Raw genomic sequence first — 23,473 nt, 5'->3', positions numbered from 1 at the left:
AATGCATACCTGTCCAAGCCCTGGATTAAAACTCTGAGCCTGTGCCCATCCGCCCGGCCAGCACGCCCCCCCACCTCCCACCATGTCTCTCCCGCTCCCACGGCGCCCGTCCCTCGTGGGGACAGAAGGAAGTGAGCACACAGCATCCCGCTGTTGGATTAGTTGCTATTTCTCCCGTCCCACGGGGCCCAACCCGGCCCGGGGTGGGGGTGGGGGGCTCTGGGGACAGGACATGCAGGGCGGGGGTGGGGGGCAGAATTTTCCTGTATTTTATCCATTTGCAACTTGGTCACCAATAGAGAGAAATGGGACTCTGAGGGCTAACAGGAGAGGATGGCCTGGCTCTGGGCCCCCAGCCAGGCCCCAGGAGTCCTGTCCCCTCCGGGGAGGAGAGGGAAAGAGCTCTAGAAACCAACGGAGAAACAGAAGGGGCAGGGGCTCATGTCAGCAAACACGGCTACATCACGTGACACGCCAGCGACACAAACACACGCCAACGCACACGGTTGCACAGCAGGCAAGGTGGGGGGGCGGGTGGGGGAGGAGGGAGCCGGGGGCCACCCATCTTGTCCTCTGCGGGGCAGGCTGGGGGTGGGGCAGGGTGAATGCATAGAACACATCATGTACACACGCTCAAGGCGTGGCAAGAGCGTGCATCAACCCACAGGCACATGGGATGGACACGCAGTGTGCTTCGTGAAAGGCAGGGCTAGGGAGAAGGGGGGAGGGGAAGCAGCGAGCCCTGGCCAGGCCCGGGACCACCCACGGGGCACACAGGGGCTTGATGGTGGTAGGGGCTTGGCGGGCAGGTGGGCAGCACACACTCGTCTGAGAACATGCAAGACACACCAGCCCCCAGACGACAGTTCCAGGACACGCACGGACACAGCAGCCAATAGGCAAACATCCTGTGGTGGGTGGGACTTGGAGAAGCAGACCCTCAGGGATCCTTTGGTCCATCTGAGGCCCAGAGATGGGCAGTTACAGACCTAATGCCACGCAAGGAGGCAACAGCATCTCTCCAGCCATGGCTCCAGCCTTCTCCTCGTGGCCCCAAGGCCGTGGGAATTCCGGAAACACCTGGGCTGAGAGGGTATCCTGGCTGGGCGGCCGGAAGGAAAAAGGGTTGGGTCGGGGGTGCTGGGGCCTGCTCTGACATCCCCGAAGAAGCCTGAGTGTGAGCAAGGGGGCTACAGTCAGATCCGGGGGCAAACTTCCTGTCCTGACGAAGGGCACTGTGGGAATGGACAGGCAGGCGCCCCTCCTGGGGACAGCCCACCTTAGGGGTCCCGTGCATCTATGGGCCATACACACAGGCAGGGCCCAGCCAGGTAGGGAGGAGATTGGCTATCTGAGCTGGGGCTGGGGCGGGGTGGGGTATTACGTTCCAGAAGGTCACAACTGCATTGTCTCTCTCACGCACACACACTTCACATGAAGAGGGCCTCCAGGAAACCATGTGTACACACACCAAAGTCCTCCGCCCTGTGCACACGTATGTTCCTGGGCCAATGGAGTGGAAGGCTTCGAACACTGTTTTCTGCCCATGTACCCCTCCCCCACCTGCCACCCAATGCACAAATCCAGCCATGCATGTGTTGTCTACGCAGCAAGGGAGGAGCTGGCCCCTTCCTCACCATCACAAACCCGGGCCCGTGTCCCACTCTGACTCACCCTGTGGGCCAACTGCTATTGGTGACACTGCGGCAGTACTCATGTCCAGGGAATGGGTCCCATGACTCAGCCCACTCCAGTACGTCTGAAATAAGCAGTTCCCTAAACCCCAAAGGCCAGCGCATCAGACGGGGTGGTAGGGACCATCACCGGCCTCTTTTCGGTTCTGAGGTAATTTTCAGGAACGTTCTCATTCTGAGAGCCTGGGGCAGCCCCTGCCATTCCCCTGGTCAGTAGCGTTTCCCACCAACAGCCTTTCCAGGAGACATTCGTGTGCCCCGGTGCCAACCTCTACAGGCTTCATGCTGGTGTCAGCATGCACTGGGCTCCTGTGTGCATATGTGTGTGCCTGGGTGTGGCCTCATCCCCGTGGCAGGTAGGAGACACTGAGGTGTCCCAGCTTCTACACGCCCAGGCCTACGTGACAGAGAAAGATAAGCATGTGGGCTTGTGTGCACAGGGGCTTGGACCACGCAGGGCAGGAAGCGGCCATTGCACAACGTTGATGGAGCCACGTGTGGCCACACCCAACAGCAGCCAGCAGCTCTGGGGAGAGAGGGAGCGAGCAAATAACTTGGATCAACAAACTTGGACGGGGCACAGGTCCTTGCAGGTGAACGGATGTGGGTATCATACACAGGGGGGCAGAAACACACTATGTAGAAATCCTCTACACACACACACACACACACACACACACACACACACACACACACACTTGCAGACGTACTCGAGATAGCGTAGAAATATAGATTTCTGTGCCCATCCAAAACAGGTGTCCCATGCAAAATGTAGACGGTTCTATCTCAAGAGAACACCTACCGACACCTTAGACACAGCCTAGATATGCACACGCGCACACACACACACACACACACACACACACACTTCACATGACTTGCCAGGGGAAATGCACACAGATATACAGGCTAAGCTAGATTATTTACACGTGTATGCGTCCACTTGCTTGCCTCGGCTGAACCCCATACGCACACATGTGCTCCCTAGGACACAGGCCAGCCCCAGGGGTGACTAAGCCAGGAGGGTTGGCTCCATACCATGCTGGGGTGTCTGCCATGACCTGTGTGTACTTGGACCAACCTGGATCCTCAGGGAATGAGTGTGAACCTCTGCACAAATACAACCTGCCCCATTTGTAGCAGACTCAGGGGAAGGGGGCATGTCAAGGGAGGCGGTGCTGTTACATTGGATTGAAACACTCAAACACAAAATTCCACGGACACAAACTGTGTATCCATGGATCTGTGACCACACACACACACACACACACACACACAAAACCCTGTTTACAGAAGACAGAAGAGTGTGGCTCAGTGGGCTGCTGTGTCACACCCGGCCATAGTCCACACAACCCAGAGGAAGGGGGAAAGCTCGGACAACATACAGACTTGAGGTTGGAGGGGCAAGAAGGGTGATCGGGTGCTTGTACACACAGTTACACACGTACACACACGCACACACGCTGGGGTGTCCACACGTCTTGAGCATGTGCCGGCGGCATGCATGTTGGTGTGCATGTGTAATCACGCCTGCTGCTATCTACGTGCGGGGGCGAGGGTGGTCCATGGTCGGGGGAGGTCCAGGGACTCCAGGGTCTGACGGGCGGTAAAGGTTAGGGGGGCTGCCTGTGTTGAGGGTGAGCCTGGAGCAGGGGATGGAGTGAAGGGGCGGTGGGGGTATTGCTCCCGATGTGGTGGGGGAAAGATCTGGGAGGGATAGGGTGGGGGGGCCTACAAGCCCAGCGTCCCCCCAATGGATGACGCCAAGACCACCCCCAGCACCACACAGCAAATGATTATCATGATTTTCTTCTGCAGGCAGGAAGGCCAGGGGGAGGGAGGAGACAGGGAGACCGAGAGATAAAGAGACAGACAAACCGACAGATGGACGGGGAGGACGGTGTGAGGGAAAAGAAGAGGGGAGAGAAAACAGAAAAAAAAGGAAGAGGTCAGAACCCGAGATAAGGCCTCTGGCGGGATTTCATCACTCACCTCAGCCCCGGTCTGAGCCCAGCCCTGCCCGCTCGGCTTCAGCCCACCTGCTCCACAGGCCCACCCGCCCCCGCTCACCCTCCGGGCCTTGCTCTGATATTTCACAGCTTTCTTGGTGTCAGACACGGCTCGCTCCACGTAGTCCACGGAATGTTCCACATTGTACTCAATGCGGTCAATCATTTCGCCCTGTGGAGGAGACATGCATGGGACGGGGTGGGAACTGGGGCTGGAAGAGGGGACGCCGGGGGACCCGGGCGAGGCTCCCCGAGGCAGTACCTGGCTCTCCACCAGCATGGCCATGTCCACAAACATGTCATGCAGCTCACGGATGCTGGTTTCCAGTTTGATGATCTCGTTGTGCCTCGTCTCGATTTCGTTCAGCGCCTGCTTTGTCATCTGAGAGTCCATTTTGATCTAGGGTGATGGGGGCGGGAAGGGTGAGTTTTGGGGGGTGGGGGGGAGCTGCAATCCCTTCACTCCCAGAAAAGCATCTGGGTTCAAATCTGGCTGTTGCTTACTAGCTGTAACTGTGGATAAACTGCTTAACTTCATGGAGTTTCAGTTTCCTCACCTAGAAAACTGATACTAACTGTCTGCCTCACATGGCCGTGTGAAGATTGAGTGACTATGTGTATATTGATTAGAATAGTACCCGGCACACAGAAACCACTAAAGGGACGTGTTAAATTACAAAAAGTAAAACTTGGGGACTTCCCTAGTGGCCCAGTGGCTAAGATTCTGTGCTCCCAATGCAGGGGTCCCAGGTTCGATCCCTGGTCAGGGAACTAGATCCCACAGGCCATAATTGAAAGATCCTGTGTGCCACAACTAAAGACCCAGGGCAACCAAATAAATGAATATATTTTCAAAAAGCCTTTAGCACACACAGGAAGGGAGATGGGGGTCCTAGACCCCACTAGGATTGGGGGCCACCACCTGGTCAATGGTGGACACGGTAACACAATCAGGTATACTGCCTCCCTACAAAAGCCAGATCACTCATTTTCCAAACCACTCACTGTTTAGAAAGCCACTCTTCTGCTCTAAAACCCTCCAGGGCTTCCCACTACCCAGAGTCTACACACCTTTTACTTTAGCAATCAAGATCCCATCTTCCTTTCTGTCCTTATCTCCCCAAATCATAAGAGCCCACATCTCCAATGGCTCTTTGGCAACTGGTCCACTCTCCCTGTCTTTATTCAGTCTGTCCTCTTTGTCTGGAATGTCGTTTGCCCATCTTCCAGTGTCCAAATGTTCCTTGTCTCTTAAGGTACACAGCTCAATGCCACTTTCCCCAGGAAGCCTTCCCTGACCTTAGAAGTGAATACTATTTTAGGGCCCATTTGCATCCTGTTCAGCCTTCAGGCAAGGTACTGACAACCCTGCACCACAATGATGGTGGGTCAATTGGCAGGGATCAGCTCTATATCCTGAGAACCACTCATCAGCTTTCCCTCTACTCTCAGGCAGACTGACAGACATCCTGGGCAGAACTGTCTGGGAGGGCTCCAGGCTAACTGGCCCATGAGCGATTTTCTCAAAGCTAATTTAACAAAGTCAATTCTCTAAATAACAATTTGCTGGAAACTGCTAGACAATCAGTAAACAGACTTTAATCCTGGTCTAGAAACCTAAACCAGAGTCATTCTGCCACCCACCAGAAGCAGAAAGAGAGCCAGAACCTGTCAGCCAGGGCAAAAGTGGAGAAAGAGAAAGAAGAACTACAGTGATAGAGGTGCAGCCGGGGAAAGTCCGTCTATTTCACGGCAAGGGCAACACTTCAGCAAAACTAAAACTAGTTTTTTGTTGTTTTTTTTTTTAAATCTTCAAAACGTAGGCAAATTAGTCACTTGGTGAAATGACCTGTGTCACTAGGGAGAAGTGTATCCTAGTACTGAAGAGTCATGACTGGACGGCATCCTTGCTCTGCCTCTAGTTGTGTGACCTCGGCAGGTCATTTAAGCTCTTTGATTAAATTTGGGTCAGATTTCCTCATGTGTGAAATGCAGCTGCCTCAGAGGCTTGTGGTGAGGAGTAAAGCAGTTTAGTAGGTACAGTGCCTACAACAGTGCCCACTCCCGTCTGCCATTTTTATGAGGGTGCCTTTCTGCTCAGCCCCCATGGAATTCCCCAGTTCCAGATTCAGACTTCCCCACGCTTGGGATCTCAGGGTGGACTTAGGACCTTGAGTTCAGCCTAAGCCTGGGGAGGAATGATGAATACTCTGCAAGTACAGGCCCCACCCCTACGCGGGGCTCACATCGTCCGTGAAGATGGCCAACTTCCCACTCTCCAGCATGTCTTCCAGTTCTTCGTTGGTTGTGGTCCTTCCGGCTGTGGGGAGAAAGGGCTCTCTGCTCAGTGACTGGGCCAGCCTGGGGGGCCTAAGGTGAGGGGACGCCGGAGCCCACCCTCCCACCTGGCCTACGGCCCACCGAGGGGAAGGGCCTGCCTGGAAGGAGTACGCGACGGCGGGAGTGGGAGGGCTGGGGGTAGGGGGTGTCACACGCACTGATCTCCAGCTGCCGCTGGATCCGGTCCTTGCAGCGGTCCCGGTACTTGGACTGGGTCGCGTTGTATTCAGTCATTACTTCCACGAACTTCCGGGAGAGTGTGGAGTGCTGGGGTGGGGGGTACAGACACATTAGGAGGCAGGGAGCAGAGACCGTGGAGGGATGGAGTGGGCAGAAGGGATTGAGTAGGCCTATGGCCCTTTCTTCAGCTCGGGCCACGATCCCAACCCCTCATAATAGCGCAGTTCCTTAGCCCCAATACCTCCATCCTACGCCCAAACCGACCAAAGCGGCCAGGCGAGAGCACGGAGTCGTAGCGCGTCCCGCCCTCCGCCGTAGCCCCGCCCCGCCCCGCCCAGTCTCCTCCTTGGAGTCGCCCCATACCTGTGCCTGCTCTGGGCCGCCCAACCCCAGCAGGCAGGGCTCCGGCCTGGACTCCTCCCCTGCCAGGTCCCTTCTGCTTTGGTCCAGGCCCTGACCCTGACCGTGCCTGGCCGCTGCCTCCTACCTGGGTCTTGCGGATGCGCAGGTCCGCAGAGGAACGATTCAGTCCCTCCTCCTGTTCAATGCTTTGCTCGATCGCTGTGGGAAAGAAGACGCAGTGACGGGCGGGCGGGAGACCCCGGGCGTGTGGGGCAGAGGCTAGGGACATATGAAGGGGTCGACATCCTGAGGCAGGCCGCAGGCCTGTGAACAGATGTCACACCCAGGCAAGGGCAGGCAGTTAAGACTGCAGGGTGGCGAGGCAGGAGGCCGGCGGATAAAAGGACCAAGGTTTGAGGGGGCCTGGAAGGCAAGTAGGAGGGGAGATTGAGCTTCAGTTGGTCACCAGACAGAGGGGGGCTATTTGTTCTGATGGAGAGACTGGGTCTTTGAAAGTTTGTAACTCCTGCCCAGTCGCCCAGTCAACATCCTCTGTGTGAATGGGAGTGGAGGGTACTCTCTACTTTTTGCAACCTCAGCAAAAGGTCAGGAACCCATAGTGGGACTTTTCCGGTGGACTGCAAGGAGTTTCAGGCGGGTCAGGTTCTACTGGCCACCCTTTCCTTGGAAAATTCCAGGGTAAGCAGATGGATGTTCCAACAGAGAAAACAGCTCTCCTCCTTCCCAGGTAGCACTAGTGGTAAAGAACCCACCTATAGATGTAGGAGACATAAGAGATGTGGGTTCGATCCCTGGGTCAGGAAGATCCCCTGGATGAGGGCGTGGCAACCCACTCCAGGATTCTTGCCTGGAGAATTCCATGGACAGAGGAGCCTGGGGGGCTACAGTCCATAGGGTCACAAAGAGTCGGAGATGATGGAAGAGACGGACATGACTGAGCCCGCGCACACACACTGCCTTAGAAAATGATCCCTGTGCCAGGAATCCCCACTGCTAAAGGATGTTCTGGAAAAGCACACAGATTAACTGGGATTGCTGCTTCTAGATCATATACTCCCCACACTTATTCAGATTTCCTATAAAGGAGCTTGTGAGTAAAATCAGCTGGGCTCCGGAAATGCAGCCTTAATGAAACACAGGCCCTCTCAAACAGGGAAAAGCCTCCAGGCCATTCCTAAGAACACTGCTTCACTGTTCCTGGCAGCGGTGGAGGTATGAGGATGGATGGCACCCCAACGCTCCCCTGCCAGCCATGGCGGGCCAGTGAATGAGTGACATCCCTGTTCCAGCTGCTACAGGAAAAGTCCAGAAACACACACCCAAGGATGTTGGAATCGCTGGCCTTAGACTGGGACCCTATTGTCACATCCCGGAGGAAGGGATCCTTTAATAAGGTCTCAATGACTTCTTCCAGCAATCTTGGGAGTTCAGTGATAGCAGTCCAGATTTCAGACTAGAAACTGAGATTGAGAGGGAGAAAACAATCCTTTCGAGGTCACAGACAAAGCCAGAGGTCATGGCACCACAGAGCTGGAGAAAGATGGAGAAGACTCTCTTTTTCTGGAGCTCTGAAAGGTCGGCTTCTCTAAGGCATTGCCACTTTTCCTAGCTTCTTTCTTGGCTGTTTCTGAATTCCTAAACCATACAGCCCTCCTCATGGTCTCATGCATGCTAGGTCGCTTCAGTCATGTTCAACTCTTTGCGACCCTATGGATCATAGCCTGCCAGGCTCCTCTGTCCATGAGATTTTCCAGGCAAGAATACTGGAGTGGGCTGCCACACCCTTCTCCAGGGGATCTTCCCAACCCAGGGATTGAACCCGTGTCATGGTCTTATACAGTGTGTTAATGTCAGAGTTCCATAGGCTCAACGAAATCGCTGAGCACAGGGATTTTTAAACTGTGTTCCATGGATCCCTGCTTCTGAGAAGGAACCTCAGAGGTGGCTGTTCCCAGGAGTGATGGGAAGCCAGGTGCATAGGGCTCTGGGACTCCCACCCCCAGGTCAGCCAGAACAGTCTGACATTTATGTGTTGTATATAATGGAATTTGGGGTGAGATTTCACTTAGGAAAAAAAGATTTTGCTACCCCCCCCAAAAAAGAAAGAAAAATGAACAAACTCCACCCCCCCCCCCCAGCTTTGAAATTGCTTCAGTAGTTCTCACTGTACTGATGAGGAAGCTGAGGGTAGGGTACCTGTCCAGAATGAGTTAATGATGGAAGTGGGCTCCCTCTGTCTGGATTTGCAATCAGTGAGCTCCCACTTTGGATCATTCTGCTTTCCAGCACACTCTCCTAAGTGCAAAGGGCTTACAGATCAGCACTAGAGGCTCACATATGACCTCCTGTTGAATCCGGGAAAGCATGGAGTCCCTGTCCTCACCTCCCTGGACCAAGGTCATTGTGCTCAGGGCCAGACATCTGACATGACTCCTTTCCCCCCAGAGCCCAGCAACGTGCCTCAGACAGGAGAGTGCTTGGCAAGTGTTTTCTGATGCTGAATTACCAGGAACACGCAAATTAACATCATGGTAACGCTGCTGAATTCCCCTGGCACCAACAGACAAGGAGGTTCCCAACCCACAATGCTTTGGGGGAAGGTGGTTATTACCAGCACCCAAGTCCTTAAATTAGAGTGGATACATGAGCATTTGGCAAGTCCCTCCTGCAAGCTTGCCAGCCCCCTGGTGTCAGCCACACAGTCCAATCTGTCCTAAGCTAAGGATACCAATTCAGAAGCATTTGCTGAGCCCACCTACTGGGTGCTGAGCATTATGTCCGGCACCTGTTCGGGAGAAATGAGGCCTCTGTGAAACGAAAGCCACCTGGAAGACTGTATTTTCTCAGCAGACCTTGTTGTTGATGGAACCAGCAGAGCTCAGATGCGATTTGGACAGAAACCCTCCTCTCTCTCATTTCCCTGTCCTGTCTGTATCTTTCTCTGTGGAATCTGGAGCAAATCAGAAAATCTGGGATTTTATGCCTTTTCACTGTTTAGGAATTTGACTCCTAGAAGTTTGTAGATATTTGTCATGGTTTAGTCCAAGGGAAGGCAGACTTGTTTCCCTCCTTGGTCAGGGGATGGCATTTCTCACCTTTCAACTTGGATCGAACCTTGTTGGCCGTCTTCTTGATGTCTGTAGTGAGGTCCTCCAGCTCCTGTTTGGTCTCTGAGGGGGAGGCGAGGGGAAGAGAGGGATGGGTGAGACATCTGGGTGGGACCCCAGCCTCCTTCTGCCCCCAGCTCTCAACTACCCAGCAGTAGCACTTACTCTCATCCGGGTTGGGGGCGGCCAGGATGGCACTGTGCTGTTTTTTCACTTGTTCCACATCCTCTGACAGCTTCTCAATGCAGCCCCGGATCTCTTCCACCTGGGGCAGCAAATTGGCTATACCCAGCCAAGTCGTCGGGCCAGACAAAGGGATTCGGGGGGGGTGCTCAGTCAGGGTTCAGGGAAGTGGGCCAGACCCAGAGGGGTTGGTAAAAGGCCAAGGGGATGGAGGAGTAGAGAGAGGGATGGGGGTGTGGGGGGCCAGGAAGAAGGCAGGTGTGGGCTGGGGGTCAGGTTCTGTTACCTGTTCAAAGAACTCATCCATGAAGTGGTCTCGGTCCACGTGGACCACTTCTTCCTCATCATCGCTGTCTTTCGCCTGGGAGGCAAAGAAAGGCAGGGTCTGTGAGCAGTCCTGATGCTCCGAGCTCTAGGCTCAGGGTGTGGGTCCTGGGAAGGGTCACATGAAGGGCGCCCAGAAGTCATAACAAATACTGAGTGTCTTGTGGCACAGGGTCCCGGAGGCCGGGTGGCTGATAGCCCAAAGGACACCTTGGAGGGAATTAGCCAAAGGCACCCTTATGGGGTAGAAGTGGTCCTGAGAGCGCTGTCACCCTGGAGGCGGGTGGCGCTCTGGACAGATGCTTTATCCAACCAGTGTGGGAGCATTTCCATATTGTAAAAACCGGCCAAATGTCAGCCTGGCAGTAACTGGCTCTGGGCTGCGAGAAGGGGTCTGACGTGGAGTCCCGGGAGCCTGACCCCCGCCACCATGCCCCCAGCCACTCCCGCCAGGCTTCACTGTGTTCGCTTCTCTTCCCCTCCAGCCTCCAACATGACCAGCCATGTCCCCTAGGCAAGGTCACTTCATGCCAGTGGCGGGCATCAAGTTAAGCAAGCACAGTCAGGCCTGGGGAGGGCTGGATGCGAGACACAGAGAGCACCCCGACCTTCCTCCTCCCACCCACTCTGACCCCTCCCCGACTTTCCTCCGTGCAGTCACTTGCTTTCATCCAGCCTCTTCCAACTTCACACCCACCTACTCTCCCTTGCTTGGATTTCCCAGTTGCAACCTGCAGCTGCTCAGCCCTCCACCCCCAGGGCTCAGAGACACAAAGGGATTCGCCCTCCCACACCGCCACCGCGGCCACCAGACAGGCCAGTGACACAGACAGAAGGGCTGACACAAAGGCACACAGAAACAGGCCCCCTGACACCCACACAGAACTGCGCTGATGTGCTGACGCTCACCCGCACACAGGCCCACAGCAGAGCTGCCTTCTGAACATGTGGACACACAGACGTGCAGAGCTCACCACCCCCACGCCCCCTGGGACATTGGGGAGGGCCCCCTGGGGCTGTGCTCCCAGCCTCTCTGAGCCTCAGGTTCGCATGTTCACTCAGATCTAGGAAGGAGGAAAGGGGGGCAGGGAGGGCTCCCCAGTGCTCCACACTCCCTACTCAAGACCCTGCTCGGGACAGAAGTCTGAGGGCCAAAGCTGAGCGCATTACACTTAATTACATCTGGAGCCCTAATCGGCCTCCACAGAAATTTAAACAGAATTCATCCTGATTTCCAGAAAAAAAAAAAAAAAAGAGCCAAGACTCAGACAGAATCTCATGACCAGAGCCTGAATGAAATCAAGACAGGAGCCAAAAGTGTCTAGCAGGGGATGTTGCCAGATGAGATCGAAAGAGGAGAGCTCGCCCAGAACCTCGACAGGGTCCCAGCAGACCGCAGACAGGACCCGAAAGAAACCAGACAGCTCAGACCCAACCAGACTCACGCAGACAGATCGCAGACAGCTGAGATCGAACCTAGACAGAGCCAGATGGGAGCTAGATGCGATCTAGACAGCCGGTTAACTTGGAATCAGAGAGCCCTGAGAGCACAAGGAAGAGACCAATGGAGACGTCCAGCTAAACCCTCTCGAAGGCACCCCAGCTTTCCACCAAAGCCTGGCTCAGATGGTCCCCAGGGATCCTCCCCACGCCATGTCAGAGAATGGGCTCAGCACTTCCATTTCATCTCCAAATATCCCCCCGGGAAAGGGGGGCTCCTCTTCTTGGCTCACAGCTGCCCCCAGAAGGAGGGGTGGTACCCGGTGGGGCTTGGGGACCCTGAGGGGACTTCTGGCTCTTCAAGCCTCCAGCTGACCCGGAACCACACCCGCAGACCTTGGCCCCAAGAGGCTCTGGGCTGCTTGGCTCATCTCTGAGGACTCACTGGCCTCCCATGAGGTGCTAGCCTCAAAAAGCCGCTGCCCCACGAAGGCATGTTCCTTCTCTGCCTTCAAGCACTTGGCCCGCAGCCTGGCTGCCCAAGAGTCATGAGGCCTCTCGCTGGCCCAGGTGTCTGGAAACTTTCCTGTTCTTTCTCCCCTCCCATGCTGACTTTCTGTGTGTCTTAGTTCCCCACCAGGGAAGCCCAACACTGACTTCCTCAAGTCTCATCTCTTTCCCTCTCTCCTGTGGTCCCTAGGGCCAGGTCCCGGCTGCCTGTTTACTTGCCCTTGAGAGAGGAGGAAAGGTACAAGCCCCAAGGATGACTTAGTTGGTGCACTAATTACAGGCAACTGAGAGCTAAACTCCTCTCCAGTTTCCAGACACTTCATCTATAATCTCGTCTGATCCTTACCACCACAGCCCTCGAAAAAGCTGTCCCCATTTCACAGATGAGGGAACAGGCGGGCAGAGGGGGAAGAGGAAACGGACTTGCTCAAGGGCACCCAGGCTGAAGGGCTGGGAAACCAGAGGCGTAATCTAAGACATGCCTCCTCCCAGACCCTCTTCTGTGGCTCAAGGCCACACTGCCTCCTACCAGCCACTCCACCACCAGAGGGTTCCCTTCTCAGGTGCCCTCCTGACAAGGCCCAATCTGGGCAAAGCTCTGCACCCTGAAAACCTAGCAAAATATTAGCATCTGAGAGTGCCTTTGGCCTTGGTCTTGCATTCTTGTTACCTCATTTAATCTTCACTGAAATTCTTCAGTTGACCATTGGTCAGAGAAAGCTCATGAAAGTGTTGGTCGCTAAGTCGTGCCCAACTGTTCGCAACCCCATGGACTGTAGCCTGTCAGACTCCTTTGTCCATGGGATTCTCCAGGCAAGAATACTGGAATGGGGAGCCATTCCCTTCTCCAGGGATTCTTCCCGACCCAGGGATGGAACCCAAGTCTCCTGCATTTCAGGCATACTCTTTACCATCTGAGCCACCAGGGAAGCCCAGTTATGGCAAATGTTTACACAGCATTTGATGATGTGCTAAATGCTGTTCTAAGCACACTGCCTTTATTTATCCATTTCATTCTCACAATAGCCCCCTTTTATAGGTGGGGAAACTGAGTCACAGAAAGGCGAACACGCTTGCCGAGGTCAGCAGCTGGAGGGCTACACGCCTTCTTCCCTCTGAGCTTCAGTCTCTGCATTTGCTGAACGGCAATAAAGTCAAGAAAGTAAAAGTGTTAGTCGCTCGGTTGTGTCCGACTCTTTGTGATCCCATGGACTGTAGCCCATCAGGCTCCTCTATCCATGGGGATTCTCCAGGCAAGAATACTGGAGTGGGTTGCCATTCCCTTCTCCAGGGGATCTTCCCGCCCCAGGGATCGAACTCAGGTCTCCTGCACTCCAGGCCGATTCTTTACCATCTGAGCCACCGGGGAAGCCCGAGTCCTCCCTAAATGGTGGGCTGGAGGAGGCAATGAGACCACCAGGCAAGAAGAAAATGCCAGATGCTGCCAGAAATAATTACTGCTCAGGGAGGATTGGCTAGTACCCACTGCCTTTCCCCTGTTACAGATGAGGAAACAGGCTCAGAGAGGTTGCCTGACCCTGCCTAAGACTTCACAGCAAATAAGGTCAGAGGTGAACTGAAGTGAATTTAGCCCCTGAACTGTCTGGTGCTTAATCTCAGGCTCTTTCCCTCCTGTCCCTCTGTTTCTTCCTGGCCCCTAAAGACTTGTCTCTGCTGTGTCCTCAGCACTGCTGAACTCCCGTGGCTGGGACAGAAAACCAGGAAGAGGTGCCAGGCTGCAGGAAGAGCCCAGACAGGAAGCCAGATGTTTTAGCCTCCATTCAACTTGCTGGGTGGCTCTAGGCAATTTGCGGCCCCTCCCTGGGCCCTGGCTTATCTGTGAAATGGGTGGGCCCTCTTCACTCTGCGATGTGCATACTTTTCATCAAGAGCACAGCCTACATTTCTGGAAGAAGCTAACCAGCCTAAAAAGAAAACAGGCTGCAGACAAATAAGAATACCTTGGAAAAGATGATCATACATGCCCTTATCCACCTTAGGGACAGCTGAAGCCTCAGTTTCCTCATGTTTGAAATGAAGATAAGAATTGTACACATCAAACACATAGGTGTCAATAACGAGGCATTGGGCTCAGTTACAAGTGCTTGGCCTGAATGAATTTAATCCTTACAGCCACTCCATGAAGTAGATACTCTTTTTATTCCCATTTGACCAAAGAGGCAGAGACAGATTAAGTAATTTGCCTAAGATCATACAGCTGATGGGGAGCCCACAGGGTGGGGCCTGGATTGGAGCCCTGGCGGTCTGCTCTTTACTGCCTGCCAACTCCTCAAGCGCTCAGGAGGATGAAATGGGAGAGTGTGGAAGTCCTGGGCACATTCTGGAACTGTCCTGGGCACAGGGGACATCAGATCCAAGCCTCTGGGTTCAGTCCTTCCTGATCAGAGACACCCGGGGCCCTCATGGGTGTGTCACTGGCGTGGCGACAACACATGCGTGGACAGAGGGAGTGGGGCAGTGTGAGCCAGCGAGTCCAGCACGGAGACAGACAAGAGGGTGACTAAACCAGAGGTGGAAAGAGACTGGAACTGGGTGGTAGAAAAGTCATAGAGTGGGGACTTCCCTGGCAGTCCAGTGGTTAAGACTCCGAGCTTCTACTACAGGGGCCACGGGTTCAATTCCCGGTTAGGGAACTAAGATTCCTGCATGCCGCATGATGCAGCCAAAAAAATTAAAAAAGAAGTCATAGACTGGGTATGTGTTTGGGTAAACACGTATGCATGCCCCCCCACACACAACACACACATGCTCACACCTGCTTCTCAGGGGCACACGCATCCTTTGATCTAGAGGCACCAGCCTCTCTCCACTGCACCCCCTGCTTCGGTCCATCTGTCTCCCTGACCCGGGCCTCTGCTCGATCCCAGCATCTAGTGCAGCCTCCCGAATCCTACCTCTCTCCTCTGCCTTCCCCACCAACTCCTTCTTCACGCTCCCTCTGCCCCACAGGGTCGTCATTTATCTAACAAACGTGGCTGATCAGTGTCCACTTCTCTCCTGGGTGCTGCGGAGAACAAGCCAGGAAGGGGGCCTGCCCCCAGGGAGCTGACATTCCAGGGGAGGGAGATAGACCGTGCAAAAGGAGCAAGACAATTTCAGACCGGGCTCCTTTTACATAGCAGGAAGGAGATAAAGCGGGAGGTGTGATAGAAATGGCCGTGGGCGAGGTTTGACATCCGAGCTAAGGCCCAGGGAGTTCACTGCACCACAACCTGGGGGACGCTGAATTCAAGGCAGAGGGAACAGTGTTCAGGCAGAAGGAACAGCATTCACACAGAAGGACCAGCAGGTGCAAAGGCCCTCAAGCCAGGGGAGCTTGTGTGTCTGAATGGCAGAAACAAGCCCTGTGCTGCTGGGGGCTATCAACCCATCACCCAGGGTTCTCCTGGTCCCTGATGGAGAATGTGGGGCCACTGTTTCCTTCTGCTGCATCAGGTCTGCACTTCTAAAGCATCTACTGTGCCTATCCCACCCCTGAGGGCCCTCAAATTCCTCACTGCAGGCTCCCCTCCCCCATTCCCCAGTCTCCCCAACCACCCCCACCCCCGCCTTCCCACTCCAGAACTGCCTCCGCAGGCTCTGCCCACAACGCATCGCCTTGTGGCTTCGCTCTGTAACCTTTCTCTCCACCTCACTTGCTCTCTTCTTCTCCTTTTCAGCCCATCCCTGGACCCACTCCTTGGACCCTGAGACACCCATCCAGTCAACTGACTCCCTCCTGCAGCCTCCACTCCAGCCCAGCAACTCCCAGTTGCCAACCAAAGGTGCCTGGTGATGTGGAAACAGAAAACCCTAGTTCAACCCTGGCTCTACCATCAACAGCTGTATGACCTTGGGCAAGTCAGGTTACTGCTCTGGCCCTCGATGTACTTCAAAATAAATTAGGGGCCACATCTTGCCCATCCCAGGGGGCTGACGGGAGACTCAAGAGAAATAAACGAGTCAGCTGTAGAATAACATACACCCATGGAGCAATGCTAAGCCCAGGCCTTCTTCTAGGAGCCTCTGGCATAATCTCAATCCTCAGGATAGCCTTCCAAAGCAGGTCCCATTGCTACTCCCAATTCATTCATGAAGGAAGTGAGGACCAGAGAGGTTAAGCAACTTACCCAAGGTCACACAGGAGTAGCAAAGCTAGGATTTGAACCCAGACAGTCTGACTCCCAAACCTGTGCCCTTGAGTGCTATGTGATAAACCCCTTGGGACCTCTTAAAGTGCTATTGGGAAAAGACAATCAGGACCCTCCAGGCTGACCTCCCCTCTTATCACTGACTTTCTGATCCCTTTCATTCTCAATTCTGGTGGGGAGACCCCCACACTCCTTGTATCTGGAAGCTTTTTCCCACCCCAAACATGCCCTCCTGAATCTCCAGTTTCCTGGAGCCATGACTAACCAGAGCCATCAGCATTCAGTCAGCACCCTTCACCCTTCCACCCCCGTCCCACCTCCACCACCGGCTGCCCCCAGCAGCCCCAGCAAACTGGATGCCTCCCCTTGGGGCAGGGGGTCCCTGACCCACTCAGATGAAGACTCTCATCACTGCCTTCAGTGTATCCTGCTTTGCCTCTTCCCTCCCCCTCTCTAATCACACCACGATTCCACTATCACCTCACCCCTTGCTTTCCATCTCGCTGGGTTTTGGAGACATGGCACAGTCTTGGCAACAGCAGAGCTGGGTTCAAATCCAGACTCCCTCACTTGCTAGTGGTGTGACCTTGGGCAAGTTTTAACCACTCTAGGCCTCAGTCTTTTTCACCATAAAATGAAGCAGTCTCTCAGTCTGCCTACCTTACCAGGTGAGGGTCTAATGAGATTATGGATGGCAACCTATTTTGAATGAAAATGGGGAGAGAAGGGGAATTAAAAGCATCAGTGCTGGAGCCAGCCTGCCTTTAAATAGCTGTGTGACTTTGGTCAAGTTATTTAACCTCTCTGAGCCTCAGTTTCCTCATCTGTAAAATGGCATAATGCTAGCACCAATTTCTAGGGTTGCTACAAGGATCAAAATGAGTTAATATGTATACAACACTTAGAACGGTGTCTGGCACATGAATGTTGGTTATTTTTATCACTCCCATTTTCCTGATGCCTGAGTGTATAACTCAAAGTTTAATTGAAAAAAAAAAAAAAACAAACAACCTTCAGAATTCCTTCTTTCAACCACCAGTTTCTCCTTCCATCCCACCTGTCAACCCATTTCTCCTAGAGGCAACAGTCACTTGCCTCCAAGCTCCTTCTTTTTGTTTTCCTATAACCTGGTTCCCCATCTCCAAACCCAGGGGGCCCTCCAAAGACAGCTTTTTACCCCCAGTGTTGAGACTTCTCTTTCAAAGGCTAAAAAGGCAGAGACACATGTCAACTTGGCACACGGGAAACCCAGATTCCTGTCTGATCTTCCCATCCACTTGCTTGGTGACCTTGGGCAAATTCCTACCCATCACAAACCTCGATCTCCTCATCTGTCAAATGGGATAATAACCCAAGGGGAACAGCCAATAGCTCCTAGTCAAGTGCATCAGGCTACATCAGTTGGGTCTAGTACTTTATTAGCATAACCCCCGGGGCCCTGAGCACACCGCAGGCTGTCAGCTCTGCCTCCTTGGGCCCCAGGTCATTTCTCCAACGCCCCTAGCCTCCTCCCAGTCCCAGAAACCACTCTTATCAAGCCCCCACTCCCATCAAGCCCCCACTCCCCAGCCTCATCCAAATGGCAGCTTTCACTGCAGACACCTTGCCACCCTCCTCCCCTGTCACCCAAATCCAACTCACTGCCTGGCCGGACTCCTGGAGCCGGGCCTCTTCGGGCCTGCAGACCGGGGGCCCACTCCAGCTCACCCCTGACCGTTCAGGATGCCCCAGTTCCCCCCAGTGGGGCACAGTCCGTGGCACACAACCCAGTTCCAGGGCCCTGTACAAGGAACCTCCTTCCGGTCTCTCCTGCAGCCCCTTCTCCCACCTCTGGGATCACTCTCTGTCCGGCCCTGGCCTCTGGCCATCTCCTGAGGCCACCCCTTCCCTCCTCATCTCTGAGAGGTGCCCCCTCCCCACGGAGAGCAACACAAACACACATTTCATTCACTGCTCAGTTAGCATCTCAGTCCCAACCTGTGTCCTTCCCCCCGGCCGCCCCCAAATCTGGGTCCCGCTAGGCTCAGCCTGGCCCAGGAACTGCCCACATCCTCTCATTCAGCAAATCAGCCCAGCAGATGACAGCACCCTCCAGTTCTCTCCCCATACTCACTCTCTCCCATCCTCAGATGAGACCCCAGGGCCCGCTTGGGGACGTGGGGAGTCCAGGGTCCCTGAGACCTCTCCTGCCCCCAGCGTGTCTTAATGGCCTCAACCCCTTCTAGCCACTGGCCCTAAAATGCAGGTTCATTGGAGACAGCAGGTGCCTCCACATCTTGGGGCGCCCCTGCCACCAACCTCCCGCCTCATCATTTGCCCCCACGTCCCAGCACCTCCCCCACTCCACCCCCACGCGTCCCCCAATATTGGGGTCCCGCCCCCCCATTCTCCCCACCCCCAGGCTCACACTCCGCAGCTCCTGAGTCCGATCCTTCATCCTGCGACGGCTCCTCCTCCTCCTCCTCCTCCTTCTCGTTCTCCTGTCTCTGCTTCTGCTCCCTGCCTCCTGCCTCGGTTCGGGAGGCCGGAGTCTGGGGGCGCCGGGGGGGCACCGGGGCCACTGGCTGGGGCCCGCGGGCGGGGGCGGAGTCGGGGTCGGCGGGCTGAGGGCCGGGCAGGGGCAGGGGCCTGGGCCGGGCTCGGCTCTGCCGGGGCTGCGGTGGCGATGCGGCTGCGGCACAGGCTCGGATGGAGGGATGCGGGAGAGCTGGAGCGCGGGGGAGGGGGGCGGAGGGAGGTAAGGAGGAAGGGAGGGAGGGGGGAACCAGGAGAGGGCGGGGAGCAGGGGGCATGCGCAGCGCCGGGGGCTGGGGGCGCCTGGGGGTTGTAGTCCGGGGAGGGGGACCCAGGAGGGAGGGAGACGGGAGAGGCCTAGAGGGGGGTGGGGAAGGGCAGAGCCACAGAAGCAGGGAGAGATGCGGAGAGGCAGGAGATGCGGCTGGAGGCGCAGAGATGCTGGTGTGGGGTGGGGGTGGCGGTTGGAATGGCAGAAAGAAGGGGTCAGGGAATGAATCAAGGGAACAGCCTGGGAAGCGGTGCTGTGGATCCCTTTACACCAAGAGATGCAGATAGAATTTATATTTTATGCTTGGGAGTATCCTTGTGAGTCTGGGCAGGACCACCTCTGTGTGTGTGTCCCTGCGGGGAGCTTTCTGGACACTAGAAATAGCGAAAGTGACCCTCTAGGTGGCTTTTGTGATGCAAGGAATCAGTCAAGCCTAGCTGAGAAGGACATGGGGCTTGTTTTTCCTTTTCTGCACGACCTTCCCCACTCTAAGTGTGAGAGTCCCCGGGCAACGTGGGTCTCAGAGCTCTGCTTGTCTACCTCCAGGGACAGGGAGCTCACCACCTCAAGAGACCTGGCCTATCTTTAGGTGGCTCCATCAAAACAAAATTGGTCCTTGTTGGGAGGGGATTTCTGGTAACCTCAAGGGTCCAAGAACCCAGTCCTGTTCATTCATGACCACCTTTCCTCTCTCCATCTTCACGGCTTAACATCACGTCAACTTCTCTACCCCTGCAATGGGGCCTTGGCCACCAAAAGGCCTCAAACCTACTTTTTCAAAAGTCCCTAGTGACCTCCTCTATGTGAGATCCATCAGTTGCTCGCCAGGCCTTATCCTCCATGATCTTTCAGTGATGCATGACCCCAAGGACCCCTCTCTTCTTGACACCCTGCCCTCCGTGGCTCCCACCTGCCTCTTGCCTTCCACGCCTTCCCCTCCAAACTCTGGAGGTTGTTTCCCAGCATCCATCCAGACCCCCAGCTTCTTCCACCTCCCCTCCGCAGCAGGATTTCCTGGGCCTCCTCCCAGGGTCTCTTCTTTCTTTACCCACCCCCCCCACCTCCCCAGGTTCAGCCATGCCGACATGACTACAATATCCACTCTATACCTGCATGCCAGGTCCTCAGGGCAACACCTACTATGTGCCTGAGCACTGAGTGAGCACCAAGAACAGACACCAAAACTGCAGTCTCAGATGTGGGGATCCATAACTATTTTGAGTGAGGCCAGGGCTTTGGCACTGACCACCAAGACTGTGGTGGCCTCCCCTTCTACCAATGAGCCCCTTCCTGTGCTCGCCATCAAAGAGGGCATCTCTGTCCACTCAGCCCCTCAAAGCAGATAGAAAGCTCTTCTTGGCTCCCTCCCCATCCAAAGAATGCTACCATGTTCCAAGCATCTGCCAAGTCCCTGGTGCTCCACTGAGGAGCCCCCATAATTCTCCCAAACTCATAACAGCTACTGCCATTATCCCAAGCATCCACATCAGGAAGCAGGCTTGAAATGCTTAAATAACAGCAAAGGGCAGGGCTGGTGCTCTTGCCTGCAACTTTTTTATTTTAAATTTTTATTTTCTGCCTACATGCCGCATGCAAAATCTCAGCTCCCCAGCCAGGGATTGGACTCCCACCCCCTGCTTTGGAAGTGCAGAGTTTAAACCGCTGGACCATCAAGGAAGTCCTTGCCTGAACCTTATGATGACAAAGCCCATTCCTGTAAAACCACAAGATTCCAGCCCCTCTCTCCACGGTCAAATCTAGAGCTGTCTCCTGGGTTCCATCCATCCCCACCACCCTTGTCAGTCTAGGCAATCACTGGTTTTTATCCAGACCATCAGAGCAGCCCCCTCTTGGGGACTTGCCTGGTGGTCCAGTAGTTAGGACTCAGCACTTTCACTGCCAGGGACCAGGGTTCAATCCCTCTTTGGGGAACTAAGATTCCGTAAATTGTGCAAAGTGAACATGAAAGTTGTTCAATCGTGCCTGACTCTGCAATCCCATGGACTATGCAGTCCATGGAATTCTCCAGGCCAGAATACTGGAGAGGGTAGCCTTTCCCTTCTCCAGGGGATCTTCCCAACCCAGGGATCAAACCGAGGTCTCCCACATTGCAGGTGAATTCTTTACCAGCTGAGCTACCAGGGAAGTGTAAACCCATGCAGCGTGACCAAAAAAAAGAACACCCTTCTTTCTGCTCCTCTCACCTGCAACCCTTTCCCTTCACATCCTCAGATGCTACTGCTGCTGCTGCTGCTAAGCCGCTTCAGTCGTGTCCAACTCTGTGTGACCCCATAGACGGCAGCCCACCAGGCTCCCCCGTCCCTGGGATTCTCCAGGCAAGAACACTGGAGTGGGTTGCCATTTCCTTCTCCAATGCATGAAAGTGAAAAGTGAAAGTGAACTCGCTCAGTCATGTCCGATTCTTAGCAGCCCCATGGACTGCAGCCTACCAGGCTCCTCCATCTATGGGATTTTCCAGGCAAGAGTACTGGAGTGGAGTGCCATTGCCTTCTCTGCCTCAGATGCTAGTGCTTCCCTAATAAATGAGATAATATCAATCCCCAGCATCAACAAAGTCAACGTCCCCCGCCCCCACAGCTTCCCGGATTACACTCAGTAGCTGCTCTCTCATTTGGTCCCCATCCCCACAATCTCATCTCTCTTACTACTTGTTTCCCTGCTGCATGGACCCCAGGCCTTAATGACACCAAGGACCCCAAACACCTTGGAGTCTTTGGCTGTGTGGCTTCCCCTGCCAGGTATGCTGTTTTCTCCCTTCATTGACAGTCAGACTTCTCATCCTCCAAGGCCTAGTTCCAGCCTCTCCCAGCCATCCAGGCAAACAGCCTCAAGAGGTGTGGGCCGAGTCTGCTTCCACCTTAGGCTAGCCTGGGCCTGACTCATTTCTGCTTCTCCCCAGCAATCAACACGAGGTGAGGCACAAGATACATGTTCACTAAAAATCTGAATGGAGAGAAGAATGAATAGCATATTTCCTCATACCGTTATTCCAGCATAAAGGCAACGGAAACAAGTTCCATGAGCAAGGATTTTAAAAAATTGAAATATAATTGATATACAGTATAACTTATAGGTGTACGCTATCAGTTCAGATTAGTCGCTCAGTCGTGTCCGACTCTTTGCGACCCCAAAAATCACAGCACGCCAGGCCTCCCTGTCCACCACCAACTCCCGGAGTTCACCCAGACCCACGTCCATCGATTCCGTGATGCCATCCAGCCATCTCATCCTCTGTCGTCCCCTTCTCCTCCTGCTCCCAATCCCTCCCAGCATCAGAGTCTTTTCCAATGAGTCAACTCTTGGCATGAGGTGCCCCAAGTACTGGAGTTTCAGCTTCAGCATCATTCCCTCCAAAGAAATCCCAGGGCTGATCTCCTTCAGAATGGACTGGTTGGATCTCCTTGCAGTCCAAGGGACTCTCAAGAGTCTTCTCCAACACCACAGTTCAAAAGCATCAGTTCTTCGGTGCTCAGCCTTCTTCACAGTCCAACTCTCACATCCATACATGACTACTGGAAAAACCATAGCCTTGACTAGACAGACCTTTGTTGGCAAAGTAATGTCTCTGCTTTTGAATATGCTATCTAGGTTGGTCATAACTTTTCTTCCAAGGAGTAAGCGTCTTTTAATTTCATGGCTGCAGTCACCATCTGCAGTGATTTTGGAGCCCCAAAAAATGAAGTCTGACACTGTTTCCACTGTTTCCCCATCTATTTCCCATGAAGTGATGGGGGGACCAGACGCCATGATCTTCGTTTTCTGAATGTTGAGCTTTAAGCCAACTTTTTCACTCTCCTCTTTCACTTTCATCAAGAGGCTTTTTAGTTCCTCTTCACTTTCTGCCATAAGGGTGGTGTCATCTGCATTTCTGAGGTTACTGATATTTCTCCCGGCAATCTTGATTCCAGCTTGTGCTTCTTCCAGCCCAGCGTTTCTCATGATGTACTCTGCATGTAAGTTAAATAAGCAGGGTGACAATATACAGCCTTGCCATACTCCTTTTCCTATTTGGAACCAGTCTGTTGTTCCATGTCCAGTTCTAACTGTTGCTTCCTGACTATAGTGTTTCACAATTTTTAAAGGTTATATTCCTTATGGAGAAGGCAATGGCACCCCACTCCAGTACTCTTGCCTGGAAAATCCCATGGACAGAGGAGCCTGGTAGGCTGCAGTCCATGGGGTTGCCAAGAGTCGGACACGACTGAGCGACTTCACTTTCACTTTTCACTTTCATACATTGGAGAAGGAAATGGCAGCCCACTCCGGTGTTCTTGCTTGGAGAATCCCAGGGACTGAGGAGCCTGGTGGGCTGCCGTCTATGGAGTTGCACAGAGTCAGACACGACTGAAGTGACTTAGCAGTAGCA

The 23,473-nt window shown here is 54.3% G+C and overlaps 1 protein-coding gene across 1 annotated transcript; it reads right to left on the bottom strand.

Moving 5' to 3' along the window:
* Positions 1–3,425: 3,425 nt before the first annotated feature.
* Positions 3,426–18,738, bottom strand: STX1B (syntaxin 1B). The gene is made up of 10 exons (XM_052663849.1): positions 18,709–18,738; positions 10,163–10,237; positions 9,859–9,958; positions 9,682–9,756; positions 6,711–6,784; positions 6,202–6,310; positions 5,950–6,023; positions 3,966–4,103; positions 3,765–3,875; positions 3,426–3,506 (listed from the first exon to the last, which is right to left on the bottom strand). Exons 1-10 carry the CDS (start codon positions 18,736–18,738, stop codon positions 3,426–3,428), a joined length of 867 nt encoding a protein of 288 aa, XP_052519809.1.
* Between the last annotated feature and the right edge of the window lie 4,735 nt (positions 18,739–23,473).

The sequence above is a fragment of the Budorcas taxicolor genome, chromosome 2 (genome assembly GCF_023091745.1).
Source record: "Budorcas taxicolor isolate Tak-1 chromosome 2, Takin1.1, whole genome shotgun sequence".
NCBI classification, from domain to species: Eukaryota; Metazoa; Chordata; class Mammalia; order Artiodactyla; family Bovidae; genus Budorcas; species Budorcas taxicolor.
The sequence above is the reverse complement of the archived record's forward strand: the minus strand, read 5'-3'. Positions and strand labels throughout refer to the sequence as shown.

Coding starts and splice junctions, on each gene's coding strand:
- STX1B (XM_052663849.1), bottom strand. CDS start 18,738: ATGAAGGATCGGACTCAGGAGCTGCGGAGT. Junction 9,959..10,162: donor TGGATGAGTTCTTTGAACAG/GTAACAGAACCT, acceptor TTGCTGCCCCAG/GTGGAAGAGATCCGGGGCTG. Junction 3,876..3,965: donor CCATGCTGGTGGAGAGCCAG/GTACTGCCTCGG, acceptor TCTCCTCCACAG/GGCGAAATGATTGACCGCAT.